At 35.1% G+C, this 16,476-nt stretch overlaps 1 protein-coding gene across 4 annotated transcripts in view; it reads right to left on the bottom strand.

Annotated features, from left to right (window-relative positions):
• The window catches only part of LOC127626608 (caskin-2-like), a 76,681-nt gene extending 63,313 nt beyond the window's left edge, over positions 1-13,368 (bottom strand). For 2 of the 4 annotated variants that reach the window (XM_052102513.1, XM_052102516.1), the window contains exons 1-3: positions 13,146-13,356; positions 12,292-12,640; positions 1,829-1,880 (exon numbers count right to left, since the gene is read on the bottom strand). In XM_052102513.1, coding sequence (XP_051958473.1) covers positions 1,829-1,880; positions 12,292-12,385 — 146 coding nt within the window. In that variant the 5' untranslated portion in view covers positions 12,386-12,640; positions 13,146-13,356. Of the gene's footprint in view, positions 1-1,828; positions 1,881-12,291; positions 12,641-13,145 lie in introns of all 4 variants that reach the window. The other 2 variants (XM_052102514.1, XM_052102515.1) reach the window with 2 other exon arrangements.
• Positions 13,369-16,476: the final 3,108 nt, after the last annotated feature.

Genomic DNA, 16,476 nt, shown 5'->3' with positions numbered 1-16,476 from the left:
ATTCAACTGAACCAGACTGAGAGACCATTTAAAGGCTCAGGAACCCTTTGCAGGTGTTTAGCTGATTAGAGTGTGACACTTTGAGCCTACAATACTGAACCTTTTCACAATATTCTAATTTTCTGAGATTCTGAATTTGGGGGTTTTCATAAGCTGTAAGCCATAATCATCAAAATTATATCAAATAAAGGCTTGAAATATCTTACTTTGCTTGTAATGAGTCTATATAATATATTAGTTTCACCTTTTAAGTTGAATTACTGAAATTAATGACCTTTTGCACGATATTCTAATTTTTCGAGTTTCACCTGTACTTTGTATTCAGTTGAATGCCACTTTGGTGAATTAAAGTAACATTTTCCTATATATATATAAATATATATATCATTGTAATGATATTTTGTTTTATAAAATATAATCAGGCCTACCATTTTATTATTATTACCATAATGATAATTTTGTAACATAAAAAGGGAAGCTAAAAAGTAGACCAGCACAGAATACATAAACTTCTTGTTCAAGCACCATTTCTGAGGCCAGGGGCGTAGCGCCAAATTTTGGGCCCTGGGTACAAACCATCTTGCTGGGCCCCCGTACCAAATATGTATGTATAGAAAACTGACTTCTAAGGGGCCTCCCCTGCCTCGGGCCCTGGGTACTCGGTACCCTTTACCCCCCCAGTCCGACGCCCCTGTCTGAGGCTGTACTGAATTATGAATACTACAGATGACAATTCTCACCTAATGTCATTGCATGTCATTTGCTATGTATGGTAATGTATACAGCCACAAAGATTTGGAATAAAGCAAAATCAAAATGAAGTGAACCTACAGAGTTTCGTCCCATGGGCGCAAACTGTTCCATGGAAAGTGAGCCAAAATCAGGTAATTTGCAGCATTCTCATAGACAACACTATTCTTGCAAACTGTTTGCAGATGACTGAAACAGAGTAGAAAGAGTGGGAACTTTTTGCAAGCACGTGTTCCATCAGATGCGCTTGTGCTGCGCTCATGGGCGGCAGAGCACCACTAAACACACTAAATCAGACACGTGCTTCAACTGCTTTTTTTTTCGTCTGTTCATCAAAATCTAATCAAGTGTGTTTATTAAAATGTGTGTCTTTGTGTCTAATGGCATTTCTGAAATATGTCATTCTCAGACATCTTACCCGCCACAGTGCTGGGTAGATAAGCACAAGTACCCACCACTGTGCATGTGGCGAGTTGGTGGGTGTTAATTTCAAACCCTGGATGTAACAATTTTCAATTTTTTAGATTTGTAAATTGTGAGAAAATTATACAAGTGAGCAGAGTCTTCCAGTAAGGTAATGGGACAGTAATGGTCACCACAAATTTCTAAAGAATTCTAAGGACATTGTTGTTCAACCAAACAAAAAGAAATCCAGTTTTTGTGACAATTCCAATTAAACAAGATTGTTAATGGCATCTGAATTGAATAAAGGCACTTTGACTGAAAAGCACATGTTCATAGTGTATTTAAACAGGTGAAAAACACATGATCACATGATCAATTTAAGGTGCGTATAATCACAAGGTGTTTTAAACTGAGAAACCAATGTTTTTGTGTAGCTACAGTATTTCTGAAGTGCTCTGTTTGATTCCAATCTGCTCCTTAGCAGTTATAAACAGGGCAACTTCATAATTGAGAATTTGAATTTTAAGTTTACAGAGATTACTATGTGGATATTTAACTGCCATGGGGGTAGGCTTGGAAAACTGCACAAAACATCATCTAAACACCAAAAAAACAGAACTGTGAAAAATGAGGGAAAAGTTCTCCATAACATGTGGAAAATTAGAGAACTTACCCATCTTGGTCTTGGTAGTTCACATTCAGCCTCTTTGTCGAGCCCAGTAACTCTGGAAAAACAGATAGAAATAAAAGTCAAGACATGATGTAATATTTTCAACATATCAGTCAGCTGCTGATCCCTCCATTAGAGAGCTATGAGGCATGATGCTTTTATGGCAAGAGAGCACTTGTTTCAAACTTTCAACAGGCAAGAAGACTGATGGCTGTATGATATTTTGTACCAGACTTACAAAGCATTTTTAAGTGTACACTGTCATCTGAATTACTAACCATATTTATATGTAAATACACTATGTTTGACTGTAACAAGGATTACTTATTCAGCATGTGAACTGATCAAAAAGTCAGTTATTTATTGCTCTGTTTAAATTTGTCTTAAAGGAATAGTTTACCCCAAAATATAGATTGTCATTATTTTCTCACTTATATGCCATTCAAAGCTGTATGCTTGTTTTGTTTTGTTTTGTTTTTTCAAAACAAAAGTAGAATTTTTTAATCTTCTTGCAGCTCTTTTCAACACAATGCAAATTTATGGTAGCATGCATCAAACTCCAAAAAAAACAAAACATAAAAGAACCTTTTTGTTCTTAAAGCTTGATATGGTCACTAGGAACTATACTTTTATGGAAAAGACTCATGAGCTGCATAAATATTCTGCAACAATGGAAAAACTAAGAGCATGCTTGTTTGGAACATCCTGTGGATTAATAGTGATAGAATTTTCCTTTTGGAGTGAACTATTCCTTTAACTGAAGCTCCTTCAAAGAGATCAGTCAATGCCTACAGATGTTCTGATTATTAAATCCTTCAAAATATCACTGCCTTTGCAGCCATGCAAACTCCTAACAATCCAAATTAGGAATGGCTCCTTTGGATACATTTCTCCATGTATATGGCTTGGTGAACATCCAAGCAACATCCAAGTTAGAATGTTCTAACAAATACAGAGAAAAAACAAATACAAAATGTTTGAGAAAATCAGTTCAGAACTGTCTTGCAAGCACTGCAAATGTCAAAATATATGAAACTCTGAAATATTTGTTGCTCCACCTGTCGCTAAAGGGAAAATGTGATCTAGATCCCTATGTGAAGGATGATGAATGCAGAGCCAGGCTGTGTCCAAGCTGTTAGTGACTGAAGACAAGTCTGTCCCCTAAACAACACAGAGCTGTGTCATCATTAAAAAGACATTCTGAGCTTCACAGCCTCCCCTGACCTCTCGCCTCCTCTTTTAAGAATAAGACAAAGAATGCTGAAAAGAATCATCAATGGAAAAACCATTAATGTAAACAGTTCTAACTTACCTGTCAGTACACACATCGCCACCTGTCCCATGTTGTCTTTAAAAAATGTCACCCAAAAATTATACCTATCTGTATCCTCACATTCCCTATTACACAATCGTTCACTTGCTGACAGACCTTCATATGCAAACCATATCAAAGCTAAGCACCATCAGCCACACTAAAATATCCTCTCTCCTGCCTGAGATCAAATCAGAGGAACACTGCAAGAAACTGGATCAATAACTATTTGTTCGCTCCAGTATGGTGGGAGCAATAAAGATGCAATGAATTCCTTCCCCCACGTCTTTTGGATTAAAACCAATCAGAAAAAAAATCCAATTCATTGTTTCCTGCAAACTGTTATCTGTTACTTTTTGATTGCAGACAGTGATCTCTTTTACTTGGAGACCAGAAAGCTGCTTAAGACTTGAAAATGCGTTTTCATGCACTGTGTTTTACGCTTTCTCTTTACTCCCGTATTCATGTTGGATTATGCTACAATAGTGAACGCAGTCCACTATTATTTCACACAAGAGTGAAAAGAGTGACAAACTCTGGGATTCCCCCGATTTACTTTAATGCATATATATGCTGACAGTATTCAAGATTATAAACTGGTGTGTAATAATGGGTATATTTTATAATGTATGTGCTTTTAACACTGTACTCCCAGAAATATTTAATTCAATGAATTATTGAGTCATAATGCATTTTTATGCCATGTTATTCATAACAGTAGGTCAGTTGAGGCCGCTATTTTGCAGCTTTTGTTTTCAACAACTAATCAATAAAGCGCATTTTGACATCTTTGGAGTTCGTGGTTTGGAAAGAGGGGGCATGCCTAATCCAACGGCTCAGTCTTGTGGAAGTAGAATGTCTGAAATCGCTTACAGCACCTTTAAGTGCATGTAAACGTTGTCAGTGAAGGTGATTATCAATGCCATCTAAAATTTGGGAGCATTTAAACTATACAAATTTCACTCATCATGTTGAAATAAAGCAATTTATGCTTGCTTTCTATGGTCATGGTCAACTGTTAAATAAATCAAATATAAAAAGCACAACGGAATGTCTTAAATCACTACAAAAATAATGTTTTTAATGGTAATCAATAATTTTTACTGGTAATCAAGTCTTTTTGTCTTGATTTCCAGAAAAAGATAAACATCTTAAAACCAGCAAAAATTACCACAAGAAAAACTACATAAGATACTATATAAATGTATAATTCGCCCCAAAAATTATAATTCTCTCATCATTTAATCACCCTCATGCCATCCCAGATGTGTATGACTGTCTTACTTCTGCTGAACACTGAACAATATCTCTGTAGGTCCTTTTAATGCAAGTGAATGGTGGCCAGAAATCTAAAAGTTCCAAAAACAGATAAAAGCAGCATAAAAGTATTCCATAAAACTCAAGTGGTTAAATTACTTCAAAATATTCTTCTAAAAACCTTTGTTTATTTTCAGTAGAAGAAACAAAGTCATACACATCTGAGATGGCATGAAGGTGAGTAAATGATGAGAGAAATACATTTTTGGGTGAACTATCCATTTAAGACTTGTTTTCAGATAATATTTTATATATACATATATTAAGTCTTGAGTATGTGTACTCAAAATGCCAGATTTTCCCCACTGGCAAATTAAGCATAAACAAGTGTAAAAAAGTCAAACAAAATATGCCATAGCCGTAATTTATATATTCAGACATGTTTATTATTATGTACATTTATCTTGTCTTAAGGATTCTTAGGTATGGAAAACAAGATGAAGATACTAGTTGAGAATTTAGTTTTTGAAGCGTGGCTATTTCAAACATCATTTTATAAAACAAATTGTGTGAAATAAGTAGGGGCGTTTGTCTGTAGACCAGTAGCAACACTGGCATAGCAAGAAGGCGTACAAAGATCAGAGTGGATTCTATCTGTCTATATTCGCTATAGTCAATCCAAGTAGTCAATCCAGCTACTGATTTCCTGTGGATCTGAGAGGAATTAAGCCATGCCTTTGGCTCAATCCTGATCATGTCGGCCTAATCATATGTGCTGTTGTGCTCCAACAGCGCCAATCCACATGGCCAGCGGACAGAGGGAAAGATGCCAGTAAAGCTATATGAACTTTACATATTGCTGCAAGGGAGGGGAAAAAGACAGCTAAATGAATGTTATGGGCCTTTCAAGAGGAGTTCAAGTTTCAACATGAGACAACATTCCAGACATGGCTTACCCACCCAATCTCTCTATTTCTATCTATGCCCCTCTCTCCTGCCCTCACAAAAGTGTGCGTGCAAACACAAACACTCTTTGTGTCTGTCAACAGTGGTCTTTTCACATTTAATGGAAGCGCTGCTTCTAATGTGGGCATCTCTCAAATGAAATGAGCCACAGTAACCATACAATACACATAATGAACCAATGTAAAGGACACCTAGTATCAAACAATTAAATGTCAATGGGCCTGTTAATTTATAACACTTGAAAACATATTTCCATATATCTTTATGAACAGAAAATGCCCCTCAAAAACATTTGAAAACACAACAGCAAATAGGTTAAGGGTGAAATCCAAGGACGTGAGCATGTAAGTGAATGAGAGAGAGAGATATCAAAAGCCTTATAATGTTGTTGTTCAAGGAATTTGACATGCTCAAGTTAATGATAACATCAGTGAAAGTGCATTTGTGAAATGCCAACAAGTCATTAACCTTTTTAATCCAGCTCTTAAATTATTTTTATTATTGCAATGTCATTATCAATTGTAACTTCTGAGATATACTATAGGACTTGCTAATTTGTTACAAAATCTCTATTAATGTACGTATCTAAACAGGCCTATAAGAAGCTACATTTTCATGCTGACACTGACATGCTTGCTCTTTTTGACTTACTGTAGCACCAAAGTATTGAAATTTTATTGAAAGTATTCCCACCTGCATATTTGCCGCAACGTGTTTTGCATTCATGCTTACAAATCCTTATTTTCCATGTTTCCACAGTGGAATATGCCACAGTTTCATTAATGTCTGAAGACCAGACTGATGTAACATGTACGCAATGCTTCAAGATTTCACTCTACAAAAGCAGTTATATTTGTTTGGATACTGTAATGGTGTTAGTTAGTGAATTCCTAATCAATCTACCTAGTATAGGGAACAAACCTACCGTTACCTAATAGCATTCATTCTTTTTCGAATAATTTTTTTTTACTCAATTTCTGTACTTCACAGCAGGACTTATTAATTTGCCCAACATTAGCTAGCTCTTGTCCTGAACATAGGAGTCAACACGTGAGGGTCAAAGAGAAGGTCAAAGAGATCATTGACCTTCCTATGTGTTTCAATAATCATTACAATGTTTCCTCTCTTATTCAAGCTATTAAGGAATTGAAGGGATAGTTCAACCAAGAATAATTATTCTGTCATAATTTACTCATGTTGTTCTGAACCCATATGACTTACTTTCTTCCTGTATAATTTTCTGTCTTCCACAAAGAAAAGAGAAAACAAAAATTTTGGGGGGAACTATCGCTTTAATACGTTACGCTGTAAAACATTATGTAATATGTGCAAACCATTTTATTTTTATGACTGTAAATTAAGACTTTAAATCTGAGAATACTGCCAATTCTAGCATAAACTGACAAAAAAAAGAGGACCAACCAATAAATTCCTTGGAGAACATGTGATTAAGCGAGGGTGAAATGAATGATGATGGAATGAGCATTTAGACAACTATACCGTTAACCCACATGAATTTCAACTACTTCTGTGTGGCGCACTAGACCTAGCAGTCACAATACTGGTTTCCCATGAGCCTTTATGACAGTGTGCTCAAAAGGAATTACCATAACAAAAATGGGAAGAGATTTACTTTAATACCTTTCTAAAACATTGGACCTTCAGCTCACTTTCCACACAATGTTCTTCCTCATGATGAAAGCTTCCCAGAAGAAACAAATGGAACATTGTCAAGGTGTCTAAGCTCACTGTCTGTGGATGAGCTGAGATAAATGAGACACATGGTTACATAACATAGGCTACATCATGTGACTGCACACAAGGCTGACTTACAGTAGCTGAACATACAGGTATATTTAAATTAACCTGAACACAATCTACCAGAAGAAGCAAACCATGGAAATGCATTGAAAAAGACTTTTGACACAAATATTTTCACAAATAAATTCTAATACCACAAAATAGCACGATTATGACAAAACGTATAATTGTCAATTATTCCTCTTGATATGTAATCATGACTTTTAATTACGATAAATATAATTAACATTGAAAGACGTGTTTTGCAAGCCAAATTCTTTGCTACAATTCAAAAACAAGCTGAGAATTGTGTTCTTCAATTACTTATTTGCTGTTAAATTAAAGAGATAGTTCACCCGAAGCTGAAAATTCTCTCATCATTTATTCACCCTCATGCCATCCCAGATGTGTCCCAGACTTTCTATCTTCTACAGAACACAAACAAATATTTTTAGAAGATCATTTCGGCTGTGTAGGTCCTCACAATACAAATGAATTGTGGCCAGAATTCTGAAGGTCCAAAAATCACATAAAGAATAAAAACTAATCAATAAGACTCCAGTGGTTAAAACCATATCACCTGAAGCAAAATAATAGGTGTTGGTGAGAAATAGATCAATATTTAAGTCCTTTTTTTACTTTAAATCTTCACATTTGACCCGCCCCAACCAGTAGGTGGCAATATGCACGAAGAATAAGAATCACCCTGTGGCAGCGGGGGCGTGGTCAAGCGCCCGTCCGGGAGAGAAAAGCGGTAAGGGCGCTTACAACTGAGCTAAATTAAGCCTAACACCTGTGTCTAATTGCAGTAGCGTGAGGAGAGCGGATAAAAGCAGCAGCCACAGAGCACGAGAGGGAGAGCCCGACACCAACACCGAGAAACAAAGTGTTATGTAATTTGTTAAAACTGTGGAGATAAGATATTAAAGGACCCTTACCTTTGAAACTGACGCTGTTTCCGACCCTTCCTTAGTGAAAAACCTTTACACACCCAAATAAAAGAAGAATGTGAAAGTGAAAGTGAAAGTGGAGATGGGTAGTAAAAAGGACTAAAATATTGATCTGATTCTCACCCTTGCATATCATATCGCTTCTGAAGACGTAGATTTAACCAATGGACTCATGTGGATTAATTACTGCCTCTGTGTGTTTTTTGTAGCTTAACAATTTGGGTGCCTATTCAATTGCATTGTATGGACCTACAAAGCTGAAATATTCTTAAAAAAATCTTTTTTTCATTTTTGGGTGAAATATCCCTTTATATATTATAAGGGGAGCGTTCTACTTGTGTCGCAAACAACATTACTGGCTTCCCTGATAGCACATGTACATCACCCAGACATTTGTTTGATGTGTTTGTTCATACATTAAATGCATCAAATGTAATTTGTTTATACATTAATGTATTCCATTTAATTCCTAAACAAATTGAACATGCTTCCTAAGTCACATGAGGTGTGCCAAGATGCCAAGTGAGCAGGGTGGAAACCCATTAAAACTATAATAGAATAGACTTTAATTTATAAATAATTGTAGTTAAAATGTATTTGGTTGCAAAAGATTCTAACAAAATGCAAAATCATCCAAATGAGGATGTATTTTGATTCTACGCATGCCTGAATGACTTCAAAGCTGTTATTTAAACTTTGATGAAAAAAAGTATTTAAAACAAAAATCTGTCTTAAAGTTATTTATTTTTAATATTGTGGGCACCTGTACAAAATAATTAAATAACATGTTCTGTAATCTTTTTTTTTTTTTTAAACTTACATTGACACGTGTTTTTGTTTTTTCTTGAACCCATCTTTTTTCTTTTGCCAAAAATTATGACAGAAGCAAGGAAGAAGCTATTTAAGACATACTGAAGAAAGACAAAATCATTCAGATGAAAGCAGATATGGGCCTTTGAGTTCAAACAAGGTTCATATCTCGTGCATAGTCTGGTTTCGTTGTCTGCCTTTGTATGATCGTTTTGGCGCTGGTGACTGTAAACAAATCTAGCGTGAACCAGTCTCATCAAATAAACCTTAAATTCACTTGGCAAGCCATCACAGATGAAAGAAGACGTTTCTAGAAGCAAGACATTTCTATAATGAATGCTACATTTCCATTCAAACATTTCTGTGCCAGTAATTTTTCCTAAAACAAATATGTTCTGAATGAGGTGAAACTTATAATACCAATACCAATACCAAAGATTATGGCAAGTGTCTATGTAGTCATTGTTCAGCTTTAAAATATAAACTCTTAAGGTGGTTGAGGTAAAAAAAAAAAATGCATCTGGGGCATTGTACCATTATTTTAGAAAACTGGCTTCCAAAAAAAGTGCATGTCTATTTAAGCACAATATAATTTGTTTTAAATCCTAGATAACACTTTTTGCACAGAAATAATGGCTTACTATTGTCTCTACTTATTATTCAAAGTACTGTTTGCTCATTCCTAAATCTGTTCTTGCAGTACTAACACTGTAATAGGAAATTACATATTCACTATATACAGTATAACAAGTCAGTAAAGAATGTGAAACGTGTTATGTTTTTTGAAGCCTGAACAGGTTCACTATCAATTGCATCAACACTAAAACCAAAAATGAGGCAGAGAATATAAGAAAGTACAAAGCTGAAAAGTAGAGTAAATGAAAAAGAAACCATGCTCATATTTATTAGTTATAACCTCTTTTCCCTCTGAACCTATTTTTTACATTATAAAACCAAGGTAGTAGAAAGCTGATTCACATGCAGTCATATCCAGTCAGAGTAATAAGTGTTCTTGCAGCCTGCTGCACTCTATTTGTATATTCTACAGTAGCCCTGTATTCTGTATGCTAATTAAGCCAAAAATAGCAAATGTATGCATGCTCTCAGATATTGCTATACTGTCCATCCTTTAATTATCTCTAGTTTCAATGAATATTTAAAAGCTGACGTTTAGACACAGGGCCTGTCTGCCTAGTTCAAAGAAATGCATGCTTAGTTTGTACTAGATCTAGCGATGACTGACAACATCGCTCATGGATTAACCCATTGAGCAGATTCCAAAACAGGCCTGAGTAGCCTGACCCATCTGTCATGAACAAGACTTATAAAACCTGTGTATGCTTGTGTCAAACATACAGTCATAAGACAATACTTAAGTTTCCACACTGAACTAACTGGCTTTGAGCCAACTCATGTGTTGCAGTGCTGATCTTTTTACTGTAGTAACTTGTATAGTACATTTTGGGGAAACAAGAAACAAAGAAGCAATAACAAAGTAAAAAGGATTAACTACAATGGCTTAGTGACATTGTTAAATAACAGTGAAGAGTGTCCTGAAATCTGTTAAGTGAATCTGTCAGTTTGCCATATGGGGTATCCTTGATTTGTAACAGGACATGTGTGGGCAGGGATGAGCACATACCAGATTTTGGCAAAATGGAAGGCTGTTAAATATCAACGCACCAAAAAAAAATGGAAAAATTCTTGGTTTTGGCTTGTTTTGTAAAGCAAAAGCCCTAAGAGAGCAAAGGTCTTTGCATCATCATAGACAACATTTATGCATTTGGCAGACGCTTTTATCCAAAGCGACTTACAGAGCACTTATTACAGGGACAATCCCCCCGGAGCAACCTGGAGTTAAGTGCCTTGCTCTAGGACACAATGGTGGTGGCTGTGGGGATCGAACCGACAACCTTCTGCTTAACAGTTTAGTGCTTTAGCCCACTACACCACTGCCTTTCCTAGACAATTGTAAGCTTAAAATTACAGTAGTATTAAGAGTATTTAGAACATAAAAGCAATGGAACATGGAAATAAACCATGGGACAAATGTATATAATGGTGAATGGGAGACCACAGCAAATATTATTTTTAAGTTCCTATTTGCTCCAACAGAGAGCAGTGGACTATGACAGTAAGAATAGAAAAAGATACCAAATTTACCTTCACTCCCTCAGCAGCAGTATTAGAAACACTATCATGGCAGTGTTATCTTTTTTTTTTTTCCTTAATGGCAGAATAATATAAAAATATAAGGATATAAATGTTTATCAAATAATTAAAAAGATAAACCCTGCTAAATTAAGGTGGGAAAAATCATCACAGTTGGTGAAATGGGTCCATTGGACAAGACATCAAACACAAAGATCATTAAAGTAAATATTCCAGGTTCAATACAAGTTCAGCTCAATTGACAGCATTTGTGAAATAATATTGAGTACCACAAAAATTTATTTTGACTTGCCCCTACTTTTCTTAAAAAAAAAAGCTAACATCGAAGTTCCAGTGAAGCACTTACAATGAAAGTGAATGTGGGCCAATCCGTAAATGTTAAAATACTCACTATTTCTAAATTATAGCCACAAGACATAAACAATATGCATGTTAACATGATTTTAGTGTGATAAAATCACTTACTAACCTTTTCTGTGTAAAGTTATAGACAATTTTACAACTTCGTTATCATAACTATGTAACATCAACATCAACAACCCTAAAATGACTGTAAAAATTACCATTTAAACAACTTAACATCTCAAATAATACATGAATTTTAACAGCAGTGTTTTTATAAAATTATAAGCTTCTCATTTCATAAAATTATGTTTACAAGCTGTAAACAAGATTTCACACAAGGATTGATGTCCTGAAGCAGAATATGATCATAAATTGGACTTACTATCACAGGGGAGTTCTACTTATTTAACCAGAGTTTATGTCTCAGATACCCTATTTACATCCAGTGTTTACATAAAGTAGTTTAGTGCAAACATGACTGGAATGGTCATGAAAAGTGTATTTAATTTTAAGTTTGGATGCGGCTGTTGCTTGGTGTCACACAGGGAGTCTTGGCACTGTTAATTAGTGCAATTACCACTGTTGATGGATACAGCTCAAATGTTCAAAAAGTTGTGTCAGCAAGGGAAATTTTCTTTTTGAAATGACTATTCTAACATCTTGGGAAAATTAAATCAATCACTTGTGCCCCCAAAAAGTAATTAAATAGTTAATTTGATGATGAGTTTGATTGCCACATTTGAGTGTCTAAAAAAGTGTCATTTGAGTGTCATTTTTCAAACAACTCATCAATGTACAATTACCAGCTGGTATATAAAGAACTAAGGAACTAAAACAGCACCAAGACTACTTACTACTTCGGTTGGTCTTGGTCTTGGCCAGAAGTTTATGAGCTAAGGGAAGGTCTCCATTCTTCACAGCCAGAAGAAGGTCCTGCTCTTTGCCCATGACTCTTGTCCAGCTACTGCGATAAGTTGCACTCAAGGCTCACAATGTCATGATCCTCTCTGTTCAGAAAACCGTGGATTGGTTTATCACACCATTCTGTCAAATTTAGTTCATGTTAAGCTTTTTATTCATATTTGACAGAACAGGGGATTGATAGAAACACCTTTGAGATTAAGGTTTTATTCTATAGAAAGTAGATATTTGTTCTTGAAGACTGTAAGCCATCCTTAGAGCCAGAAACATCACAGAGGAAACCTAGGGAAGAACAGATATGCTATATTATCACAATAATTCTGTTGACTAATATTGTGCACTGTACATTGTATATGCTATCTATACTGATAATACACTTTAAGGTAAAAAATTGTACATTAAAAAAACTTTGCCAAGCTATTGAAGAACATTGTACTTATATACACATCTTGGTCATCTGTGGTCAATGACATTCAACTACTTCCAGAATTTATTTGCTATATTTACTATATATTTGGTATAAATCATTCCCTGCGTGAACTTAAACATCATTCTTAAATTCAACTAGTCAAATACAACTGACATAATCTGCTGTACAGCCAGTTCTTTAACAACTTAACTATTATCTAGACATTTATAATAATAATAACAATAATAATAATAATCATAATAATGAAAAGTTTTTTGTGATCAATAGCCAGGAAACCTTTCATGAGGGTGTTAAGACAACAAATCACTTCATGAGACTAAGACAACGTAGGACGTTAAAGTAACGTAAGACGGATACCTGAAAACTTTCCTGTCCGGTAGCCTGTCCTGATATTGTAATCTATAGTGCTAGTAGATTCACATGCATCTTAAAAAAAAAATTGCAGCACGTCTCAGCAGTCGGGAAAGGTAGCCTACTCACCGATACAAACACAGGTCGATAAAGTGCAATATTCATAGATTCCATGAAAAGTAAGAATTTCAACAAGTACAATCCTCTCTATAGTTTCTGTTCGTGGAAGCGCCAAAGCGCAATGCCATTCTTGTGAACGAGTATAACACAAGCGAGCCCTGCGTGAACGCGCGCGCGTCTCACGCGCATCCCCGTGTTATTTTCTTCCTGAAAGATGCGCTATACATTTTTCCAACATATTCCTGATAAAGATCCTACAAATGCAAGATATTTGCAATAAATCAAATGAATATTTACGTTCAGATGTTTACGTTGCTGTATCTAATGTCCCACAATATTCAATATAATTACATTTGATAATTTAGGCCATTATTAAAAGGTATTCATCGTGACTAGCTTAAAGAAATTCTACATATATTATGATGGTGATTTAGGTAATATTGTAAAACGTTAATCTTTAATTTTGTAAGGAATAAATCACTGTCCAGGGTGTCTAAAGGTTAGAGCGGCATCTACTGGCCGAACTCTACAATGTCCCGAGAGTCAATGGAGTTCACCTGTAGTTCCACCTCAAGCACACATCAGTCCTTTAAAGACTGGATTCTAACACGCGCTCCTCTCAAGTAGGATGACTGAATGTAAGAAAACCACAGAACTGACCTATTGTGGTATTTTTACGGTTTATTAATTTATTCATTTCAGAATACAAAATACACTAAATAGAAAAACCATGCAAAAAGCTGTAAACAGATTTCATACCCCACATTTGCAGCACATTTTCACAATGTGAAATAGCACAGACTCAGACTCTACTTTTGCTTTTCTTTATTTAGTTATTATTTGGGTCAATTTAAGGAAGCTAAAGTTCTTGCAAGAGACTGAAATTCCCACTTAGATCTCAGATTTTGTCAAATACAATCAGATCAATATGTCATCATGAAATCCCTTCTAGGTCTTTATTTCCCAATGGTAAACATGATTATCAAAAAAGCAATTCTTTACTTTGTTTGGTGTCATAATAGTAGTTTGGACATTTCCGAAAGTCAGCTCTGCCATAACTATAGACTCTCACCTACAGTAGGAGCAAAAAAAGAGATAATTAGATAATCAGTCTTTATTTATTCTGCTGAACACAAACAAAGATTTTTATAAGAATATTTCAGCTCTGTAGGTCCATACAATGCAAGTGATACCAACATTTTGAAGTTCCAAAAAGCATATGAAGGCAGTATAAAAATAATCCATAAATCTCCAGTGGTTAAATTCATATCTGCAGAACTGCTATGGTAGGTATGGAACAAATCAAATATTTGTATTTGATTTTTTTGCTATGAATTATCCTCCCTGCCCAATAGGTGGTGATATGCATGAAGAATGTGAATTGCCAAAAGTCAAGTCATTTTTATTTGTATAGCGCTTTTCACACACAACACATCATTTCAAAGCAGCTTTACAGAAAATTATGCTTTAAAAGAAAAAGAAGCTCTAATAGTATAGTAATGTATTGGAGTCACAATAGTGCCATTAAAAAAACATGATTGTAATTGTCCCTTAAAATAAATAATAATATAAATAAGTTAATTATTTTTGTATTTCGACCACTAGTGAACAAGCTAATGGCAAGTTTGCAACTGTGGCAAGGAACACAAAAAGATTTTGGTTAATTAATATAAATAACCTTGAGGGAAACCAGGCTCACTGTGGGGGCCAGGTCCCTTCTGACTAAACAGCATGAATATAATGCCAATAGTAGTCATTTATGTGTATTACAAGTCATGATTTCAAATTAATAAACTATGTAATTGGTAGGTGCCAATGTTTAAACAAAAACATTTTGTATGAACTAAAATGAATGACTAATATCTTAAGTCCATCCTGAATTAACTGGGAAAATGAACACCTTTGTTTTTTGGCTGATGAGTGCTTAATTTGGTAACTAATTTATTATCTATGTATTTCATTTTAAGAGAGTTGTCCATCCTATGACCAAGGTGATGCCGGCAGAGGTCAGTGAGGTGCATTGCAGTTCCACTGGCTTGTGGCAGATTAATTTATGGTAATATACTTCCCATCTTAAGTTTGATGTTTAGGCAGTGTCCAGTGAAGTATCCCATGTCTGACAGTTGGTGCTGGCATCAGTTCATCCTCTGTGAAGTCCATCATAGTAGACTGAAGTAATATCTAGCTGGCACAAGCTGCAGTTAGTCTTCATCCATCAGCAACACTTAGTAGTGGGAGTCAGACATCAGACAGGCAATAACACAAGAAGAAGAATGAGAAAGTGAAAGTAAAAGTGGAGACAGAGGTTAAAAAGGACTTAAACATTGTTTCATATATTTTTTCTAACACCCACTTATCAAATCGCTTCTGAAGAAATTGATTTAACCACTGTAGTCCATAAAGTTTGTCTATGGCAGAAATATTTATTCACCCATCACCACCGGCTGCCTCAGAGATTGCACTTACAGGGAAGGTCAATCACAAAGAAAAAGTGCTGTGTAATGATAATAAAAACAAATGAATTGCATCAGCTACAGTGGAGTTAACGTTTGCCAACGATGTCTGATCTATGTAGAACAGTCAGTCGTGTTTTTCATAGTTTAATATAGATTACCACTATGTCTATGTTTTTATATCTATGAAAAAAATGTGAATGAAAACAGTGAGATGCGGAGCAACGGTCAAAGATGACTGTCCACTGCATATTTAAGTGCATTCGTCTAGCATGGTTATATAGGAAAATAATTTAACCTCTTAACGACAGGTGGTTCAAAAATGACCCACTTGCTTATTTATTTACATTTAATTTATGTTTAACAAATGTTTATACTGTGAAAATGAAAAACAATATTTACATCCAATATATCATTTGGAAGATCTGGGTCTCAAAATCTGATATATTAAAGCGATTTTGACAAACGCAAAGATACAACAATAAGATTTTATTAAGCATGTCAAGAGTGAAAATCAAAACATGGAAAATGAAACCAGAAGTTCTGACATTTATTGTCTTCCAGCCAAACACAGATGAAAACAATCCTTCAAGCTTCAGTATGCTTTCATTGCAAGAGTCCAATAAATAAAATAGCATACATTAGAGAATTTAGTCCAAAAATGTACAAATATGAAGAAATATTGATAAATCTGTCTTTGTTCTGGTTTTACATACTCAACACATGTTATCATTCATGTCCATTCTCTGCAAAATCTTACACTC

The sequence above is a fragment of the Xyrauchen texanus genome, chromosome 33 (genome assembly GCF_025860055.1).
Source record: "Xyrauchen texanus isolate HMW12.3.18 chromosome 33, RBS_HiC_50CHRs, whole genome shotgun sequence".
Lineage (NCBI taxonomy): Eukaryota > Metazoa > Chordata > Actinopteri > Cypriniformes > Catostomidae > Xyrauchen > Xyrauchen texanus.
Note: the sequence above shows the minus strand (reverse complement) of the source record. Positions and strands in the feature narration are given on the sequence as shown.